This window comes from Vespa mandarinia, chromosome 11 (assembly GCF_050613455.1).
Source record: "Vespa mandarinia isolate Hongniang chromosome 11, ASM5061345v1, whole genome shotgun sequence".
Classification (NCBI taxonomy): Eukaryota; Metazoa; Arthropoda; class Insecta; order Hymenoptera; family Vespidae; genus Vespa; species Vespa mandarinia.
Window position 1 is genome coordinate 5,097,501 of NC_140820.1, and position 22,500 is coordinate 5,120,000.

General features: G+C 28.9%; 1 protein-coding gene across 1 annotated transcript in view; it reads right to left on the reverse strand.

Annotated features, from left to right (window-relative positions):
- LOC118441164 (uncharacterized) overlaps positions 1–22,500 on the reverse strand; it is a 183,433-nt gene that overhangs the window by 152,872 nt on the left and 8,061 nt on the right. Inside the window, exon 2 of the mRNA XM_085660120.1 lies at positions 12,046–15,561. Coding sequence (XP_085516246.1) covers positions 12,046–15,435 — 3,390 coding nt within the window. The 5' untranslated portion in view covers positions 15,436–15,561. The remainder of the gene's footprint in view (positions 1–12,045; positions 15,562–22,500) is intronic.

Here is a 22,500-nt window from a genome sequence, read left to right on the forward strand (position 1 = left end):
GAGAGAGAGAGAGAGAGAGAGAGAGAGAGAGAGAGAGAAAGAGGTCAGACAATAAAGTTTCGTACGATTCTTTTCAACTTCCCCGCCGCGACAAAAGCTCCTTTCATGGGAGGGAGTTTCCATGGCATTCTGCCAGTTGAACGATCTTCTAGCAGTTGTCAAAAGTAAAACGGCCTTCGTTCTTTCTCCTTACAACTGATGCAAAGAAGCTGTTATAGGTCGGACTGGTTTTGACGGATACCCTTTACTTGAACTTTCCCTATCTCTCTCTCTCTCTCTCTCTCTCTCTCTCTCTCTCTTTCTCTTTTCCCTTTCCCTAACTCTTATTACAACTTCTGTCCTTTTCTTTCTTCCTATCTGGTTCGAAGGTATCAAAGAGACTGAGAAACCACAGGTTTCTGGTGTGTTTCACAAGAGAGAGACAGAGAGAGACAGAGAGAGACAGAGAGAGAGAGAGAGAGAGAGAGAGAGAGAGAGAGATGGTTTATCGAGGTCGACATTCCATGAGATCTTCCTTCTTCGATACTTTTTATTCATCCCCTCCTATCTCCTTCTCCCACCCACCCACCCTGTTTTCTCTTTGTCTTTTTCTCTGTATCTCTCTTTTTTTATTATATCCTAACTCCTCCTATCTCAACTCTTTCTTGGTTCACGACATTTCTCGAAGGAAATCTCGATCATCGTTTTCCTATGCGCGTTCATGTGAATTTATCTATGTATATGTCTATGTATACACGAATTTGTCTTCTGTCTTTTTCTTACCTTTTATATATCATATATGAACGTATAAGTCTCTTTTATATGGTCCTTCTCTCGCTCTCTCTCTCTCCCTCTCTCTCTCTCTCTCTCTCTCTCTCTCTCTCTCTCTCTCTCTCTTTCTCTTTCTATATCTCTGTCTTGTTCTTTTACTCTAACGAAAGTTCACGTATGTGCTTTTGGATAAAGGAAACCACTTCGATATCTTATTTTCAACGATTTATTCGACGATTCACCTGTGAAATAGAGTGGGTATTGTATCGGATAAAAAGAAAAAGAAAAAAGATTAGAAAACTGTTTTTGCTGGTTTGAAATGGAAGAGAAAGTGGTATGAGAATTGTTGTTGTTTGTGATTCGTTTCGTTCGTTCTTTTTCTTTTTTCCTTTTTTTTTTTTTTTTTTTTTTTTTTTAATATGTATCTATATTTTTATATGTATAAAAAACAAAAAAAGAAAAAGAAAGAATATTCGATAAAATACTATTCTATTTTATATTTTTTTTTTCTCTTTTCTTTTCCTTTTTCTTTTCTCTTTTTTATTCTCGACGAAATCTCGATATATTATCGATAGAAAAATTTTATAACAATCCATTGTATAAACTATTTCGTATCTAATTATGAATTCATTTTCTTTTTCCATTTCGTAAGGACAAGTATTCATTATTATCTTTTTGATATTAATATAACTTTTTATTATTTATACGTATTCGTATATTATTCGATTCTAATATAAATATTAGAAATTATGTTTCATAGTAAAACATTGAGATTTAAATATGTCAGATATTAAAATTATGATAAATGATACAAGTTATAGTTATGCTGAATAATTATAACTTATACAAGTTATACTGAAATAATAATTATCATTATTGTTTAATAAACTGTGATAATAAAATAAAATAAAATAAAAAAAAAAAAAAAAAAAAAGAAAAAAGAAAAAGATTATACTCCACAAAAACGTCATGAAATATATACGACATGAAATATATACGACATAAAATTCGATATATACGAAATATAAAAATTCATTAAAAGTGGCTACGCGACAAAACAATCACTATTATTGTTCGCTTAAATAAAAAAGAAAAAAAGAAAAAAAAGAAGTTCAATCCGTTAAATCGATAATGAAAAAATAATATCCACGTTAACATTTGTTGAAAAAAAAAAAAAAAAACAGATTCTATTATTAAATAAATCAAATAGCGATTTAATCTCTTCAAATTGCGTATAAAAAATTCATCATTATTATCGTTTCGATACTCAATGAAAAGAAAAAAAAGAAAAAAAAAAATATATATATATATAAAAGAAAATTCGATAAAATACTATTCTATTGGAAAGATATATTACATATCATAAGTATCATTAATCATAATCCGTTCCTAGTGAATAAAAATTTTTCTAGCCGTTCAAGATCATCAGATAGGTGAAGAACCCTCACATAGATACATATATACACAAATACACACACACACACACACATATATACATATATACAACCTGACTATTTCCTCTACATTAAAGACTTATCATAGAAAGTTAAATCGCTTGTCTCGCTAGGAGCAAATCCTCTCTCTCACTCTCTCTCTCTCTCTATTTTTCTCTCTCTTTCTCTCGTCTTGAAGATGAGCCTTCTCACGGACGTCGATCTGTAGCTTGGTAAGTAAAAAACGCGAAAGGAAGGGAAGTGTCTCTACGTGCCTGTATATGTATATGTATGTTGCGTGTGTGTGTGTTTGTGTGTGCATGTATGAAAATATAATATATATAAATATATGTGTGTATGTATGTATGCGTAAAGAGCATATGAAACGTTACTCTAAGAGTCAAAGCCAGGGTTACGATACTATATATGAGTTGAATAGCAGAGTCGAGTCGACTTCGAGCTTGCTTCTTTCAAAAGAAAAAAAGAGATATATATATATAAAGAGAGAGAGAGAGAGAGAGAGAGAGAGAGAGAGAGAGAGAGAGAGAGAGAGAGAGAGAGAGAAATATATATAGGGTGTACAAAAATGATAATATAAGTCATTAAAAATATATATCGATTTTTAAAAAGAGAGAGAGAGAAAGAGAGAGAGAGAGAGAGAGAGAGAGAGAGAGAGAGAGAGAGAAAGAAAGAGAGAGGATATATTTTGAGAAAAATAAAAAAAATCAAATATATATATATATTCAATTATGCAGAAATATTGTTAATAGTTTATTGTGGTCGACTAAATCTAACGTGTCGAATAAAAAATATATCAATTAGAAGAAACAAATAAATCTTTAAATATCTGTTATAATATTTTTAAACTCTTTAAATAATAATAATAATAATAATAATAATAATAATAATAATAATAATAATAATAATAATAATAATAATAATAATAATAATAATAATAATAATAATAATAGAGAGTAAAAGAAAAATATAATAATTTGATAGAAATGTACTTACAGGGGTGTATCGAAAAAATATTATTCTTAACAGTCAAATATTGAATACGTGACGATAGAATAAAAAAAAAAACAAAAAGAAGAACAAAAAATGAAATAAAACAAAAGAGAACGAAATATTAAATTAGAAATGAAAACGTTTTAACAAGCCATGAGTCAAATTCAGAATTCGATCGAAAATAAATTCATGTGAAATTTAAATTCTGTAAAAAAAAAAAAAAGAAAAAAATGGAACATTAAAAAAGGAAAATTAAAAAAAAGAAAAAGAAAATAATAATAATAATAATAATAATAAAACAAGAAAATAAATTTCTCGAATAATTTAATTAACAACGAATGATATCAACGCGTTATTCCTCTTGTACTTCTTGTAAATCCATTAACGGCCAATATTAATAATTATTACATTCTCTTAAACGTTAAGTATACCACATATACGGTGTATCATAAGTGTTGTTATTAATAAACACTTCTTCGACATACGGCGACGTATATCGAAAGAAAAAAGGAAAATAGAAAGTAAAAGAGTAAAAAAAAAAAAAAAAAAAAGATAAAAAAGATAAAAAAGATAATATAATGAGAAAAAAATACTCGTCGCAACGAATTCATGCTATACAATACACACACAGATTCATTCTCCTCAACCTCAAAAAACTCCCTTCTTCTTTTTTGTTCCTTTATAGACGTTAAATTAATTTTAACGCATTGTATGTATCTTTTTAATGGTACGATTATCCGTAGACGATATCGCTTTGAATTATCAAAATTACGAACACGAGAAGAAAATATACAAATTCAGAGGTAAAAAGAAAATAATAATATGTTGAAAGGAGGAGAGGGAGCGAGCTGTAGATGAGACGTTACGAAGCAGAATGCAGCTTGCCCGGTTTTCTTCTCTCTCTCTCTCTCTCTCTCTCTTTCTCTCTCTCTCTCTCTCTCTCCCTCTTTCTCTGTCTCTTTCTCTCTTTTTCCCTCCCTCTCTCTCTCTATATATATATCCCTCTTTTTCTTTTATTTTACATGTTTTTCTTTTTCTCTTTCATACTGCTTCTCTGCTATATATATATATATATATATGTCACACACACACATACACACACACACACACAGAGAGAGAGAGAGAGAGAGAGAGAGAGAGAGACACATATACAGCTTCTCTGGCTATCTCTCTCTCACACACACACATACAGCTTCTCTGTTTCTCTCTGTCTCTCTTTCTTATTTATCTATCTCTTTCTCTCTGTCACTCATTCTCTTTCTCTCTCTCTCCCTCTCTCTCCTTCTCTGTCCATATATCTCTCTCTACTTTTCTGTCCATCCGTCTCTCTCTCTCTCTCTCTCTCTATCTTTCTGTCTATTCCTCTCTTTCTCTCTATCTCACTCTATTATTTTGTCTCTCTCTCTCTCTCTCTATCTCACTCTATTATTTTGTCTCTCTCTCTCTCTCTGTCTCTCTCTCTCTCTCTCTCTGTCTCGTTCATTTTTCTGTCTGTTTGTCCCTTTCTATCTCTTTCTCTCATCTCTGTAACCATGTCCATGTCTATCTTTTTCTCTCTTTCTCCTTCCTTCTTCTCTATATCGTTTCCGTTCGTTTCAGGTTCATATAGCTATCTCAGTCGTTCCAACGTCGACGATAGCAGAACTCCCCGAGGGTACATAATAAGGTCTTTCTCCAGAATCGGTACCTCGACGAACGAGTTCCATTCAACGTGACGGGAAACAGAGGCATTTTGCCTCTTCTCCAAGTCCTTCCTTTACTCTTCTACTATTCGCGAATTCTCGATCGAGAGAAAATCCGGCCTATCCATGGTTTCGTTTCTAACGAGAATCAGACTATTAATTTAGAACATCTCATATCTCATATCTCTCTCTCTCTCTCTCTCTCTCTCTCTCTCTCTCTCTCTCTCTCTCCAAAATAATTTTTTTCCCATTTTTTTTTTTTTAATTTTTTAATTTTTGTTTTATTTCCCCGGACCCACACATATAACGCGAATATCGATTACAAGTTTTAATAACATTCAACAGTCTTTTTTCTCTCTTCTTTTTTATTTATTTTTATTTTTGTATTTTTTTATTTTTTTATTTTTTTTTTCCTTCTAAATTCGCTTATATACATCACCATATTATTATATAGTTTTGTTAATGATTCATTAAAACAATGAACAAAAGTTGTAACATCGAACGAAATTATTTCAATTATATTACTAAAGTTATACTCTTTTCATTATTCGTCGTTATATTCTAATGATATTGCACTGTATTATATTGTATTGTTATTGCTATTGTGTTATTCTATTGTAAATGATTCACATTTGAAAGTATTAATATTAACGTGGATATTAATTTTTCAAATGAACGTCGTAACAAGGATTAATTAATTAATACAATATTTTCGAGAGAACATCAATTCGGGATATTTTCGGTACATTTTAATTTCTATTCGCAATTAACAAAATTCCATTCCTTTACTAGTCTTTCGAAAAACGATCTAAATTATTTAATTACGTTTATTACCTACGTATTCTCATATTCCAATGTAAAGCATACCAAGCTGACTTCTTTCATATTTTTAATATAAATTCATACGTCACATTTATATCTCTATTATAATTTGAAGAAATGAAATTCCACTGTTATTCAAATAACATATGCTAATATATCGAAGATACATTTTCTAGAGTTTATGATTATTAAATTAAAAAATTAAAATATCTTTTCATATCGCTTTGTTTTTTTTTTTTTTTCATATCTACTTTCTTATTCCTAATCTAATGATCGATAAGATATGAAAGACAAAAAAAGAAAAAAAAAAAAAAGAAAAAAAGAGGGAGAAAATATCGTCGAAGATTTTTTTTAACAAACTTTAAGGGATAAAATTCCTTTAAAAAAAGAAGAAAAAAAAACTACATTTTTCTTAATACCATTTATGCCAGTCGATCAGTCAAAATTTCGATGAAAAAGAATAATGAAAAAGGGAAAGAGACGAAAGAACAAAAAAATTAAAAAAAAAAAGGACCGATGAACTTTTGTCACACGAATGTTTTATTATCTCTTTCGTTTTCATTCGTTTCCAATGAATATCGATGGGACATGAAAAAATGTTAAGAAGAGAAATAAAAAAAATTCGTTTTTCCCCTCTCCTCACGAGAAAAAAAAAAAAAAAAAAGAAAAAAAAAAAAAAGATTCCTTTTCGAACGCTATCAATATAGTAGTACTTACTTTTGCCATATTTAATGTTCTCTATCATTAATTTAAGATTCTCGATCATTAAATTAAGAAAGGAGAAGAAGAAAAAAGGGGGAGAAAAAGACGAAGAAAGAAGAAAAAAGCATTCTCACGATTGGATCGTTTCTAACGAATACCGATAGGGGTTGCAAAAGAGCGATATAGATAGATAGATAGATAGAGAGAGAGAGAGAGAGAGAGAGAGAGAGAGAGAGAGAGAGAGAGAGAAGTAGAAGAAAAAAAAAATAAAGGAGAAAAAAGAAGATGAGAGAAAAAAAATTTCATGGAAGGAGAATTCACTGGTAGTCACGATTTTGCACGAAGCTCTGTGATCCGTGTATAACGGGAAAGAGAGGAAGAAAGAATAGACGTGGCATGCCACCCTTTCGATTCTTTCATCGTCCGTGGCAAAGTTCGACGGGTCGTTCGATAGATCGTTCGAACGTGCTGCCTGTGTCCCCCTATTGAAAAGGTATATCCGACAGGCAGCTTCTCTCTTTAACTATCTTTTTCTCTCTCTCTCTCTCTCTCTTTCTCTTTCTCTTTCCCTTTCTCTTTCTCTTTATTTCTTTCTCACAAATATATATATATATATATATATACACCTACACTAGAATGTTTTTTTACATGGCAGGTGAACACTCGAGCTATCATAGGAGTGGCCGAGTGACGGTGTCATCCCTTTTGTAATGTCGAGTAGATATCTAAATAATGCTTTGTATATATGTGTGTATTTATATGTGGGTGCGCGCATGTCTCTACATATATACATATATTTGTGTGTATGCGTGTATCTGCATTTATTCACATACGTGCATACGTATGTATGCATGTATGTATATATGTATGTATGTATGTATATATCTGTATGTGTGTGTGTATGTGTGTGTGTATATGTGTGTGTATATATGTATATATCCTTCTTTATTTCTTTCTCTCTTTCTCTGTAATACTTACTGTCTAGAAGTTATTCACGCACGTATTAACGCTTTGTAGCCTTTGGCAAGTACTTACGATTAAGACTAACTGTACTTTGAAAAGATTTTTTATAAATTCCATTATTGGTGAACTGTTATATTATTTTCTTACGTCTATCTCTATTTTGCGTGAATATACGTTTTAAATAATAATTAATGTGAGGAATGGATTCTTGTATATAATTTTTTTATGAAAATGAAAATAAAAGGATAAAATGGATAAAGAGTAACAATAAAATAAAATAAAAATAAAAAAAAGAAAAAAAGAAAAACAGAAAAGAAAAGAAAAAGAAATTTGAAGAAAAATTCAAGGAGTATATAGGGGAGGAAGGAGGAAAAAAAAATAATGGAGAAAGGAAGAAGTTATGTGAAAAATATTAAAAATGTCGTGGTATCAAAGATATCCTTTTTCTCTCTCTCTCTCTCCTTCTCTGTCTCTTTCTCCCTCTCTCTCTATCTTTATCATTGCCTTTGTCTCCGTTCCTGTCTCTATCTATCTGTCTCTCTCTCTCTCTCTCTCTCTCTCTCAAAACGTTTTATCGAACGACTGCGGTCGACAGGACCCTCGGACTTAATTGAGCTCTTAATTGAGCGAGAAATAACGGCATAGTGCTGGTCCAGTTGGTATGGGAGCGTGCTCACCTCGTGAAAAACCCCTTATTAATCTGTCCCATTAACGCCCACCATGAAATGCTCCATTCTGAGGGAAATCTTTCGTAGAACGGTGGTTGGTTTTGGTCTACTCGTTCACAGATTTGATATATTATGAGAAAACATTAGATATATAAATGTACCGGATAATCGTCATATATTTTTTTTTTTTATTGCAAAGTTTCATTTGTAAGAGAAAAAAAATATATGTATGTGTTTGTGTGTATGTGTGTGTGTTATTTTTAAATATATCTATTGGAAGGAAAAATTTTACTAATCAATTTTTTTTCTTGTACTTATAAAATTGAATGAATATGTATATATATATATATAATGTATTAGATAGGATAATGGAAAATTATAATAATTTCTTCTTTTTTTTTTTTTTAATTAGTTATAAAATAGGATCATAAGTACACATGTATATATAATAGGATATAACTATTAAAATTATTCTAATTTTTAATAATAAAGTTTTGAAATATCCTCCAATTACATTTTCTTCTTTAGTATTTCTTTCTTTTTTTATTTACTCGTAAATACGATACAAGTCATACATAGTAATAAAGAAAAAAAAAAGAAAAAAAAAGAAAAAAAAAAAAGGAAATAATTACGAAATATACTAAATTTTTATTTTATATATGCAAAATTAAAATAAACCTCGTCTATTTGTAATTATCGTTTATTAACATATCGTTAGATTTTTTTTTAATGTGATTGTATTTTTTAATGAAAATTAATTCTTTTAATTCGGTCTCTTTCAAAATTTATTGAAAAATGACGAGAGTCTTAAGCGTCATTAAAAAAAGGAAAAAAAAAAAAAGAAAAAAAATACAAAAAAAAGAAAAAAAAAGAAAAAAAAAGAAAAAAGAAAGGAAGAGAGAAAAAATAGAATTCACAATTAAAAATCATTTCAAAAATAATTTCAAACGATAACTCTCGAGTATAATTTAATAGTATATCATTAATAAATTATATACATATATATATATATATATATATATATATATATATATATATATATACATTACATATATCTTATTACATATTTTCCCATGAAGAAAGTTTTCAAAAAGATTATTTGCCAAAGATTTAACAGGCGTCACTCGAAAATCTTCTCAATGAAGTTTATTGTTAAATACGTCATTGAATATTCATAAACTCACGATCGGCAAATATCCCTTGAGCTTTGTACTTTTCTTTGGAAAAGTACGATGCATTAAAATATCGAATTTCATTTGGAGTAACTCGAACGATAGGACACGTACGTAGATACATATGTATCTATATGTGTGCAAGTGTGTGTATATGTGTGTCTATATGTGTGTGTGTGTGTGTGTATATGTCTGTGTGCGCGAGTATGTTTGTGTATACATATATAGGTCTCTTACGTTTACATTAAATATATACGCACACATATACACACACACACAAATACATATATATGTACGTATGGTATATATATACATATATATATATATATAGATATATGTACTTATGTACGCGTATGTATTTATATACGTTTATACAGATATATACGATATACAGGCATTTATCGTTCGCCAAAATTCGATCATCCGTGTTTCGAACGACCACGGCACAATTTATGCTTCCAAAATTGCTTCCTCTTTCGTTCGATTAATGCATCCTATATAAACCGGAAAAACAGAAACCGCTGACAACGCCATTCGTAAATTCAAAACGAAGAATAAGGGAAAAATAAATCGAAATCAAAATAGAAAGAGAGAGAGAGAGAGAGAGAGAGAGAATGTGTGTGTGTGTTTGTGCGCGTAAAAGGGATAATTAGTTTTTTATTTATTTGAATAGCTATATTGCTCAGAGAATGAAAAGAAATTTAGATTAAAGATACAGAGAATAAATTAAATAGATAATAATTGTAAATTAAATAGATAATAGTTATAAATGAAATAGATAATAATTGAATAAATTAAAATATGATAAGAGAGAGAAAATTATATTCTCTATGTAATAAAGACAGATAAGACTCGTTAAAATATAATATGTTTAAAAAAAAAAAAAAAAAAAAAGGAAACAAAAAGAAAAGAACAAATGAAAAGAACAAATGAAAAAGAAAAAAAGAATATGCAATTTGCAAGTTTTCAAAATTTTTTTCTTAATTAATTATTACACTTATACAATTACATATTATTACATTTTAATTGTATCATTATCTCTAATGATTCATTGATTGGAAGGAAATTTTATTTTATTTTTTTTGTTTTTTTTTTTTTTTTTTTTATATATATATATACATATGATACTTGTTACTTGTCCGAACATTATTATTCTCGTAATAATGATTAATCTGTTTATAGAAAATAAAAAAAAAAAAAAAAAAAGATAAATGAAAAATAATATGTTCATATTAACAAAGCAGACAGACAAAAAGAGATATAGAAAGAATAAGATATATGGAAAGAGAAGAATGAAAGGGAGAGAGAAAGAGAGAGAGAGATAGAGGGATATAAGAAAGAATACGATAAAAAGAGATAGAAATTTGTACATAAAAAATATAAATATATATATATATATATGTATATTTTTTTTTCCAATTTGAAATCGATTATACTATCGATATAACGAGGTAAATGAAACGTATCGCGATTAATTCCAACTCGTAATTATCGGAAGGTCCACCTAGTTGTATATACATATAATGCATATACATTGTTAGCTGCACAATCATTGCTCTACGTATTGCAATGCTGCACAATATTCTGACTCATTTTGAAATATAATAATTGCTTTCCTGCGAGCATATCTTTTCGATGAAGTTATCGACAAAGCAAATTAAATTGCCCATTGGGATACATGAGAAAGAGAAAAAGAGAGAGAGAGATAAATATCACTTAAACTCGTCGATTTTACTAATTAAGAGCTATTCTAATTTTCAGTTTATCATATATTGCCCCCAAAATAATCTCCTTATTTGTTTTTAATCTTAATCTACATTACCATTCGCTCATATCATGATAATCTATGTAAGTTTAAAAATTATGTCGGAATGATTATTAATAAATTGGAAATAATTATTAACAAGTTTTTTTGAACCTTTTATCGTCGAGAATAAGTTCTCGAATAATGAAAGAAATTAACAAATTACTGAAAGGGAGAAGGGCAGCGGGAGAAAAGGGCGAGGGAAAGGGAGCTAAGAGTTATGTATATCTTTAATTCGATCCATATTTTATACACCAATGAAATTTATTTTCTTTTTCGTAAATTTAAATTTTGATGATTTTTCTTATTCTCTCTTTATATATATATATATATATACTTTCTATTATTATTAATTTATTACAAAATTCATATACATTCGAAACAAATGTTTTCTATCTAATCATTGAAAATAATTATTGAAAAAAAAAATATATATATTACTACTCGATCATTTCACGATTTTTCAAAAAATCTTTCTATTTGTTTGTTTTCTTTTTTTTTTGGAAAATACAAAATTATAATTTGCAACAAATCATAATTGCAATAGTGATAAATTACTTGTTAATTATAGATCAAATCAAAAATAAAACTCAATTAATTGCAATTCATTGTTATGATTTATATAGATCAATAATATTTATACCATTCTTATACTTCAATAAGCAAATCATGAATTATATTTAAAAATAAATTTGATTAAATTCTTAAATATATATTAATCATAAAATTATTCGAAGTATATATATATATATATATATATATATATATATATATATATCGATTATTAAAAAATATATTTCTAATAATTTATCAAATAAATTATCAGAAGAAAAAAAAAATATTAATAACAGAATAACATATTAATTATTCCAAAAAATCATTAATAATCTAAATTAAATTATTTCTTTTTAACATTCTATTGCGTATATTAAATAATAAAAGGAAAAAAAAAAAAAAAAAAAGAAGAAATACAAAAAGAAAAAGAAAAAAAAAAGAAAAAAAGAAAGACGCATAAAGTAAATTGTTCAGATTACTTACCAATTTAACTGCTCCGTAGTCGCCATTTCTGAGCAAATCCATCAGCCTCGAGTGTTCCATTTCTTCTCTGGTCTTCTTCTTCTTCTTCTTCTTCTCTTCTTCTTCCCCCTTTCTCTCGTCTCTCTCAACGAGTTCTCCTCGATCGTCGAACCGCTTCGACCTGTTCGCTTGCTGATCGCCGTACTTCGACTCGCTTCGACGTTCGACTTTCGCCGGCAGACCAGCATCAAATTGTAAATTCTTAAGAAGACTCTCTTTAACCACCATAACGCTCGATCTGTCCTCATTATTTTCTTTCGAAGATAGAATCGACACATCGTTCTCGATCATTGATCTAACGACATGCGTATCTTCCACGTCCTTAAATTTATTCATTAAACAATCATCCTTTTTATCATCAATAGAAAATATTTTCTCATTATTAATTATTAACAATCGATCGTTCAGATTATAATTATCCTCGTCAATCTCTATCGGATCATCATTTTTCACATCGACATCGTCCATTTTATTATCAACCTTGGTATTACTCGAAAAACGATGATACATCATCGTAGTAGTATCCAACGATTTCTCATCGGAATTGATCAAATTAATCTGATCTATAGTTTTCCAATCGTCCAAGGTCACAGATCCTTTATTACAACGAACAATTTCAACTTTTCTATCGTCTTCCATGATAGTCTCAAGAGTCTCCTGTCTCGTTTCACCGATCCTACTATAAATCTCCTCTTCGGTCTCTCCTATACTTTCTTCTTTTCTTCCTATTCCTTTTCCTTTTCCTCCTTCTCCATCATCTTTCTCCTTTTCTTCTTCTTCTTCTCCTTCTTCTTCTTCTTCCTCCTCTTCTTCGTCCTCCTCCTCCTCTTCCTCCTCCACCTCCTCCTCCTCCTCCTTTTCTCTTCTTCCTTCTTTTTGTCGTTTTCTCAGATTTTCTTCTTCGGTATCACATTCACACGTATCCGTACGTTCGCCATAAGCAGATATGCGTAAAGATGGCCGAAGGATCGAACGTAAATCGTCAGCATAAATCACTTGGGGTTCCAAAGTACGTTCGTAAATCTTTTCTACGTGATTAGACGAGGATACCAAAGAGGACGAAGAGGACGAAGACGACGAGAAAATATATTTCACATTGTCAATCGTATTATTATCCTTTTTCAACAATTTAACCGATTTAACGTAATTACGTTCGTTAGGTTTGAACGTAGACGATCTAGTCGTACCCGGTGTCTCGTTTAACGCAATAGTACATTGATTCCTTGAATGAGAACCACTAGAATCCTTTCTGGGTAATATCGGTGCTTTCCTTGGATTTAGTTTTCTCCAATCTATTTGACCTTGAGAGGTTGGTAAACGTACTTGTACGCTAACAAGATTACCCTTATCCTCGCAATCATTTCTCGTAATATTATCCCTTTGACCAACCATCACATGATTAGATTTAGAATGAACAACCTTAGTTACATCTGATTTTTTATCATCTTTTTTGATCGTACAATCGTATCCACCTATATCGCCATTTTTATTTATTTTCACGAACCAATCCTCGTCGATTTTTTGACCTCTATCGTCTTCAATTAAAATCGTTCGATCCTTGTCATTATCCTCTACATTATGTTTAATTAACGACGGTACACCACCACCACCAACACCACCACCATCGAGGGACGTTGTTATGACGTTATTACGATCAATACGATGATCATTTTTATAAGATCTCTTGAATGATGATTTTCTAGATAAAACAATCGCTGACACGGATGATGATAATCCATTATTTTCATTATAATCCGAATTAGATAATTTATTATCCTTCGATTCTATTATATTTGTACGTTTAAAACTCGAACCACGTTGAGGTATTCTAGATGATGTATTCGGACTTATATCCCTTCTGTTAATACCATTAGATGCTAAAAATCCATAATCCTGTTGTCTCGTTTTGTTCTTTATCAAAAGATAATCTTTATATGTTCCTTTGTTAAATAAAATATTTGTCATTAATGACGTCCCGGATGATTCTTTATTTGTACGCGTTAGATCGTCGTAACTCGACGTATTATTACCACCACCACCACCACCACCACTACCACCACCGCTACCACCAACAACAACCACACCACCACTAACTCCAACTCCAACACCTGCTGTTCCACTAGGGCCGCCATTGTTCGTACGATCGGTTGACTCGTCGATCGACCTTGACCTTGGATCCTGACGACATCTTCTTTGAGTGGTACGTCGTTCGGCGGTACTATTTGATCTGATTAATGGTTTATCGCGTTTATTAATCGTAGTTTGTAATTGCGCTTGATTCAACCATTCGTCAACGCGCCTTTGAACCTCACCTTTCCTCGGTAAATCGTCCTCGTTTGTTCTAGATGACGACGTAGTCGACATCATCGTCATTGAATTCGTACGATCGATATTATCGATAATCAATGGTGACGCTCGTTTTGACGATGACGATGATGTTAATGCCGACGACGAATATCTAGTTGGATCTTTAACTCTATCGCGTGATCTTTGTCTACCTTGTACCTGTCGATTTATTATTTTTGTTATAGTTTCATCCTTTTCATTTCGACGTGACGACATCAAATTATTTTCGCTTGAAATAGTCGTTCGTTTTATTATTTGTTGCTTCTGTTGTTGCTGCTGCTGCTGCTGCTGTTGTTGTGGTTGTTGTTGCTGTTGATGACGATGATGATTATTACTATCGTTATTATGATTATTATTATGATATTGCTGAGGTTGTTGAATTTCTCTCTTGTTCCTTTGATGTTCTACGTTACGAGATTTTATTACATTCATCGTGCACGTACTACCTACGTCACTGGACTCAATCAACCTTTCATCCTCATACTCATCAAGTATGTTATTTACCGATTGAGTATCCGCCGAGCTAATACTTTTAGATTTGTTCCTTATTATACTTTCCTCGCTACTCGAGTATCCACTTTGTTGTTGTATTTGTTGTTGAGATTGTTGTTGAAGAGGTGATGGTGGTGGTAATGGTGGTGGTGGTGGGGTCGATGGTATTGGTAATTGTGGCGATTGTTTCGACCGATTTTTTAAAGGATTTTGAAATTTGTCGATCCTTTTACCGATCAAACGTTGATCGTTATCTTTTTTCTCCGTATAAATGTACTTTTGATTGGCCATACGATTATTATCGTTTTTTGTGTTCTCCCTTTTATCGAAAATAATTGTTCTTGTGTTACGCGATGATATTTGAGAATTACGAATCGAATTTCCTTTTTCGTTCGTTGATATTTTCGATACCAATCTCGAACGTGGTATTTGTTCAATCGTGTAACCATCTTCATCGGCGTATGGTATATCGCCGATCAAAGTTTTTGCAAATGTTTCATCGCTCATCTTCATTAAGGATGGATCTTTATGATCCTAATGTGATTTATTTATAAATTCTATTGTTACATTTTCAAAAGGATCTTTTTCTTTTTCTTTTTGTTTCTTTTCCTCCTTTTTTTTTCAAGTATTCTCGAAGTTCTGAAACGAAAATATAAAGACGAGTTAGATCGATGTAATTTAATCATGTTCGATACTTAATAACAATAAAAAGAATTCTTTTTCACAATAAATTTTTTTTAATAATACACGAAATAAAATCTTTAAACTCTGATATAATTAATTAATTATTATACATATATATATATATAATTAAATATATTAAATATATAAAATTTAATAAAATAAAATTAAATATATTAAATATATGTTAATAAATAATTATTATAAATATATTAAATATGTTAATTAAACCAATGCTGATATATATATAATATATATATATATGTATGTAATTAGATATGTTAATAGATATATAATAATATCCAAAATTAGGTTTGGCTTTTTTTGGAGATTTCGAAAGAATCGATTTTTTTATATGCTTTCAAATAATTTATAATTATCTTAAAGATTAGACAACGATATTAATCAATGACTTTTTATAATAATACAAAGTAATAAATTAAAATTATTCGAAATTCGTTTTGATTTAATGGAAATCAAAATTTATTTTTTATTAATTCTTTTAATTTCTATATTTTTACGTTTGAAGTTAATCTAAGACAAAATATTCTATCGTTCTTAATAAATTAAAATAATTTTTAATAATTAATAAAAAATATAAATAATTATTAAAAATTAAATATATATATAATGAAAATTACACACAAACATACACACACATATATACAAGTCTTATTTTATTATTATATCTACAAATAATATTTATCATTATTACTTATATATTTATATTTTTTCTTTTCCAATTAATTATGTCAATTTTTTACAATCTTGTTATACATACAAATCTTATTTTATTGTTATATCTACAAACAATATTTATTATTATTACTCATATATTTGCATTTTCTTTCCAATTAATTATTTGAATCTTTTATAATTATTATGTATAATCTATTATATATATATATATTTTTTTAATAATATCTTTTATAACTTTGTTATATATATATATATATATATATATATCAGAAATAAACGAGTTAATTAGTAGAAACGAAGAAAGTCGAGAAAAACTTAAATTTTAATAGTGAACTCTTAACTGCAACTAACGTTTCATCTTATTCCCAAGGTTTTCTCGAAGATCTTATCCTTAAGCTTCCTCGATAATTTCAATCCATTTCGACGCGCTCTCGTCAAGATAAGCAAGGAGAACTTTTTAAGTGGCATATTAAGTGGCTGACATTGGTTCCACTGAAAGGTACCGTTGTAAAAGTAGATCTTAATCTCCGGTTTTATCGTCAAGTCGATCAAAACCAGAAGCAGATGTCTACGATCGTTCAATATGTGCTCGTTGTTTTCTTTCTCTCTCTCTCTCTCTCTCTCTCTCTCTCTCTCTCTCTCTCTCTCTCTCTCTCTCTCTCTCTTATCCTATTCCTTTTCTTTTTTCTTTTCCTCTCTTTTTTTTTTCATATTTATTTATTTATTCGAACGATCATACTAATTATATCTATACGCAAATAATTATTCGCAATTAATTTCACAAATGTTTTAAATATAAACTGACGTTCTAATTTTCTCCTATATCTTTTTTGATTATTTTTCTTTTTTTTCTTTCTTTTTTTTTTTTTTTTGTTTTTGATCTTATTAATAATAACATAATTTCATGATTTTTATCTTAATTTATGATACATTTTATAGTATGTTGCATGTATCCTCATAAAATATAATCTTATAAAATAAAAATACGTATATATACATATGTTCTTTAAAATGATATTCTTTTAAAAGAAGAAATTCATTTTAAAGAGAAAGAAAAGGAAAGAAAAAATAAATACGAACGAAGAAACTATGATCGCGTAAAAACAAACTGAATAAAGAGATCGTCTCATGTTAAATTTCCATGAAACAGAAAAGAAAGAAAAAAGAAAGAAAAAAAAAATTAGAAAGAGAAAAAAAAAGAAATATGAACGAAGAAACTGTGATCGTGTTATCATAAGAACAAACTGAATAAAAAGATCGTCTCATGTTAAATTTCCATAAGATGCAAAGTTTTATATAAATAAAAAAAACGAATATTTTTTTGTGAACGAACAAAACATAATTCACATACACGAAAGATTCTAATTCATTCGCAAAAAAAAAAAAAAAATTAAAGATCATTTTACTCCCAAATATCATCCGAAAATAAAAAAAAGGAAAAGAAAAAAAGTTAAAGATCATTTTACTTCCAAAATATCATCCGAAAATAAAACAAAGATACGTGTATGTGTATATGAGTAACTTTTCTTGAAATTTTATTTAATAATTGCTTGTTACGAATTAACAAAAAAAAAATTAATAATAATAATAATAATAATAATAATAATAATAATAATAATAATAATAATAATAATAATAATAATAATAATAATAATAATAATATGAATGAAGAAATTGTGATCATGTAATCATAGTAGAAATCTAGAACAAAAAGAGATCATCTTGAAAAATATAATAGTATCGTTTTCGGATAGTCTCAATTTTCTTGGTAACATACGGGTGTCTCCAGTAACCTTCTCCTATGAATTTCAAAGCTCACCCGTTAGAACTGCTACTCTCTCGGTGGATTAGGTTCTAATAACGGTGTCATTCAAGCAGGCCCTCTACGTACGTCGTCTATTCGATCTATTATCCGTTGCTTTTCTTCCCCCGATATTCTCTAATACTGTCTCTCTCTCTCTCTGTCTCTCTCTCTCTCTCTCTCTCTGTCTCTCTCTCTCTCTTTCTCTGTCTCTCTCTCTGTCTCTCTCTATCTCTCAACAGCATTCCTATGTACAAGATAACAATAAAAAGGATCACAATACAAACAAAAAAAAAGAAAAGAAAAAAAAAAAAAAGAAAAAAATCGATCGTGCGGCATCCGATTGTACCTCAAGTTTCTACTTTATCTGAGAATAGATAAAGATAAAAAGAGGAAAGAGATTAGAAAAATTATTCATATACGAGATTTGAATATCGTGAATACAATATTCAAATTAGATAGTCGATTTTCATAGAACGAAAGTCAACGATAAAAATATAATACAAATAGTTAATTAATGTAATTTTTGAATCATTAAGTGATCATCTTTTTCTTTTTTCTTTTTTTTTCTTTCTTAACATCCTATTTAATATAATATTTATATATTAAATAATAATTCACGTAAATAAATTCAATTACATTATTATTAACATGTTAAATATATATATATATATATTAATCGATTAAACTTATATATGTATATTATTTATATCATACTATTCATAACTGTACTTTAGTTTTATTAATTAATAATCCAATATGACGTGAGATATGTGTAAAAGGATAAAACAAAAATTTTTTAAAAATTAATTATATTATATTCACTAATTAAATCTAACAAGAAAAGCAAAATGATTTCGAGCTAAACAGAGATATAACAAACTATATGCGATGAAATGAATTAAAAAAAAAAAAAAAAAAAAAAAAGAAAAAAAAAGAAAAAAAAAAAGAAAGAGGAACAAAAAAAAGAAAAAAGAAAAAGAAAATGTATCAAGTCGTTCCATTTAATGATGAATTTTAAATTGCTATGACAGTCGTGCCTCCTATACAGGTTCTTATTAATGCAACATGTTTCTTTCTATGCACGAACCGCCTTTCTTCAAACGATCATAAAATATGACGTGTTTACGAACTGGATAGACCGATAAAACTGTTAAACACCATGTCATTGACTGGTGGTCTGTTTGAAAAGAAATAAATATGTCTAATGGAATCCCCTTTGTACAAAATATTTTTCTTTTTCTTTTTCTTTTTCTTTTTCTTTTTCACGTTTCGCATGTTTTCTTTTCTTTTTTTTTTCTTTTTTTTTTAGAATAAAAAAAATTACAAAAATCGAAATAAATTTATATTGAAAGTAATGTGAATATTATTATTATTATTATTATTATTATTTTTATTATCATTATCATCATTACGATCGACGATAATATTTCGAAATCATTCCGACCTATTGAGACGTACTTTGTGTCCCTATTGACAAGAAAAAATTAAAAAGAAAAAAATATACTAACAAACAAACTAACAAACAAGAAACAATACGGACAGAAAATAAAAGAAAAGGAAAATACGTAGAGAGGAGTAATCAGAAAAAAAAAAAAAAAAAAAAAAAGAAATAAAAAAACTTGACAGAGAGAAAGACGTATCGTTCGATAACGCGACTCATTAATCTCGCTAACGGATTGGTACTCTCTCTCTCTCTCTCTCTCTCTCTCTCTCTATTTTTCTCTCTCCTACCTACCTACCTACCTACCTACCTACCTACCAACCTACCTACCTACCTACCTACCTATCTACACTACTTACACAACCTACACCATCTACCTACCTACCTACCTACCTTTCGTGAGATAAGGTTACTACTCCTAGCTCTCTATGATCCTGTCCGAAAGCATACGAAACCTTCACCAACATAAGATCGATATGAATGTTACCGGTCATGGCTTTATCCAAACCTTACCCTTGATCATAAATCACGTTTCCAAAGACCATCTAATTATTCTCAAACGCGTGTGTCCCTATCTTTCTCTTTCCCTCTCTCTCTCTCTCTCTCTCTTCTTCTTCTTCTCTCTCTCTCTTCTCTCTCCCTTTCTCCCTTTCTCACTGTCTCTGTCTCTCTCTCTCTCTCTCTCTCTCTCTCTCTCTCTCTCTCTCTCTATCTCTCGCTCTCTGTCTATCTGTCTTTTTCTTTCTCTCTCGTGTCTCTCGTCTCGAGAGTTTTGAACAACCTACGAACTATACTTCTTCTTCTTCTTCTTCTATTATTTCTTTAGCCATCCCATGACTACGTTTTACATACGTCATAACAATAACAATGTTCATAACTTAATTAACAATATAATAATAATAATAATAATAATAATAATAATAATAATAATAATAATAATAATAATAATACAATTTATTATACATATAACTATTTATAATAATTTCTTACGATAATGGTGAAATGAAAAATATTAATTATAAAATATTTGTGATATTACGAACGACTGTATTATCAAATAGTATTTGTAATTTCTACAATTGATCGTTCACATAAGTATTAATTTATATAAGTGTAAATATCTTGTAATAAATAAATAAATAAATAAATAAATAAATATAGAAAACAAGGGAATGTATTCGTAATAAATTAAAAAGAGAAAAAAGAAAAAGAGAGAGAGAGAGAGAGAGAGAGAGAGAGAGAGAGAGAGAGAGAGAAAGAAAGGAAGAAAAAAAGGAAAAAGGAAGAAAGAAGGAGAGTAAATAAAAATGCGATGAAAAAGAAAAAAAAATAAAAGTAAAAGTTAAAAGTTTCTTAACAAAAGAAGAATGGAATATGATAACGAGTTGAAAGGATGTTGGCGAAGTAAAAGTAATAAAAAGTAAAGAAGAAGGAGGTCGTCTCTTCGAGGTGGCACGATTTCTCGCACGAGCGGCAACGCGTTTTATCCATGTGCTTTATTTTGCAAGAAAAAAGAAAGAAAAAGAAAACGAGAGAGAGAGAGAGAGAGAGAGAGAGAGAGAGACAATCCTTCGTTGCTTCTCGAAAGCGGTATTCTCTTTTAAAGGACCACACGCAAGGTTGTTTCTTTCGTTCTCGTCTTTTTCATTGGACCCACGCAAAGACTTCTCAAATAAAATGAAGACAATGAATATCTCAACATTTTCAAAAGAAAAATCTTCTTTCCAAGACCATACTTTTATGTATTGTATAATATTCAGGTCGTCGCATATAAACATATTTGTGTGTGTGTGTGTGTTTATATATATATATATATTCTTTAAATAATTTTGATGATTCAATAATTAATCATTGAAAAACCAAATAGATATAATAGTTTAGATTATTCAGTATCAATTAAAAGTATCAATTATATTAATATAATAAAAACTTTCATATTGTTTCATTAGAGATATTAAACAAAAGAATAGTTTTAAGCTTGATTAGAGACATTAAAGAATTACTAAGTTTTAAATATTGTTTAATTATTTAATATTAAAAGAAATAATAGAGTTCCGAAAGTTTCATTAAAAAAATATTTAGAACTAAGTTTCTTTTTCTTTTTTCTTTTTTTTTTTGTTTATTAAAAATATTAAAAAAGGAAAAATAATTAAGTTTTGATTAAAATTATCATAAAAGAAATAATCAAATTCAAATTAATTTTTCAAAATATATTTAAAAGAAATAATTAATAGAGTTCACATGTTTGATCAATAACGTTATAAATAATCCAAAACTTTTTATTTTTCGAACTTATTTTAAAGATAGAAATTTTTAAGAGAAACGGCACATTTATAATTAATTTTTCTAATAATAATAATAATAATAATAATAACAAAGAAAGAGGAAAAAAAACAGAAATATTTATAAACTGCAACATGAAAGAAACGTGAACGAAATGGAACGTTATTTTTTTCTGACTTTCTTACATCTTCTTAAAAATTCATTCGAAAATAAAATCCTTAGAAAAAAAATTTGAAATAAGCTCATTTTATATTATGCGATCTGACACTTATTATGTAAATTTACATTTAACACATTCTAAATATACGTTACATATATTGCCATAAGCTCGATATTAAAATATATATATATATATATATATATATATATATATATATATATGTAAACGTCCTCTGCTTCAATATTCAATGTTCTTCATAACTTCAACGTGAATTGTTAACTACGCAATATAGACAAAGAAAAAAAAGAGAAAGAGAAAGAGAGAAAGAGAGAGAGAGAGAGAGAGAGAGAGAAAGAGAGAGAGAGAAAGAGAGATAATTTTATAAAATTATTTTCTCAAACCAATTCGTATCGTTCCGTGTGAATTTCCATGGAAAATATCGTAGAAAACTAAGTTCCATTATTACAACTGAGAACCACTGTTTCCTGTGTACGTATCAAATATAGAAAA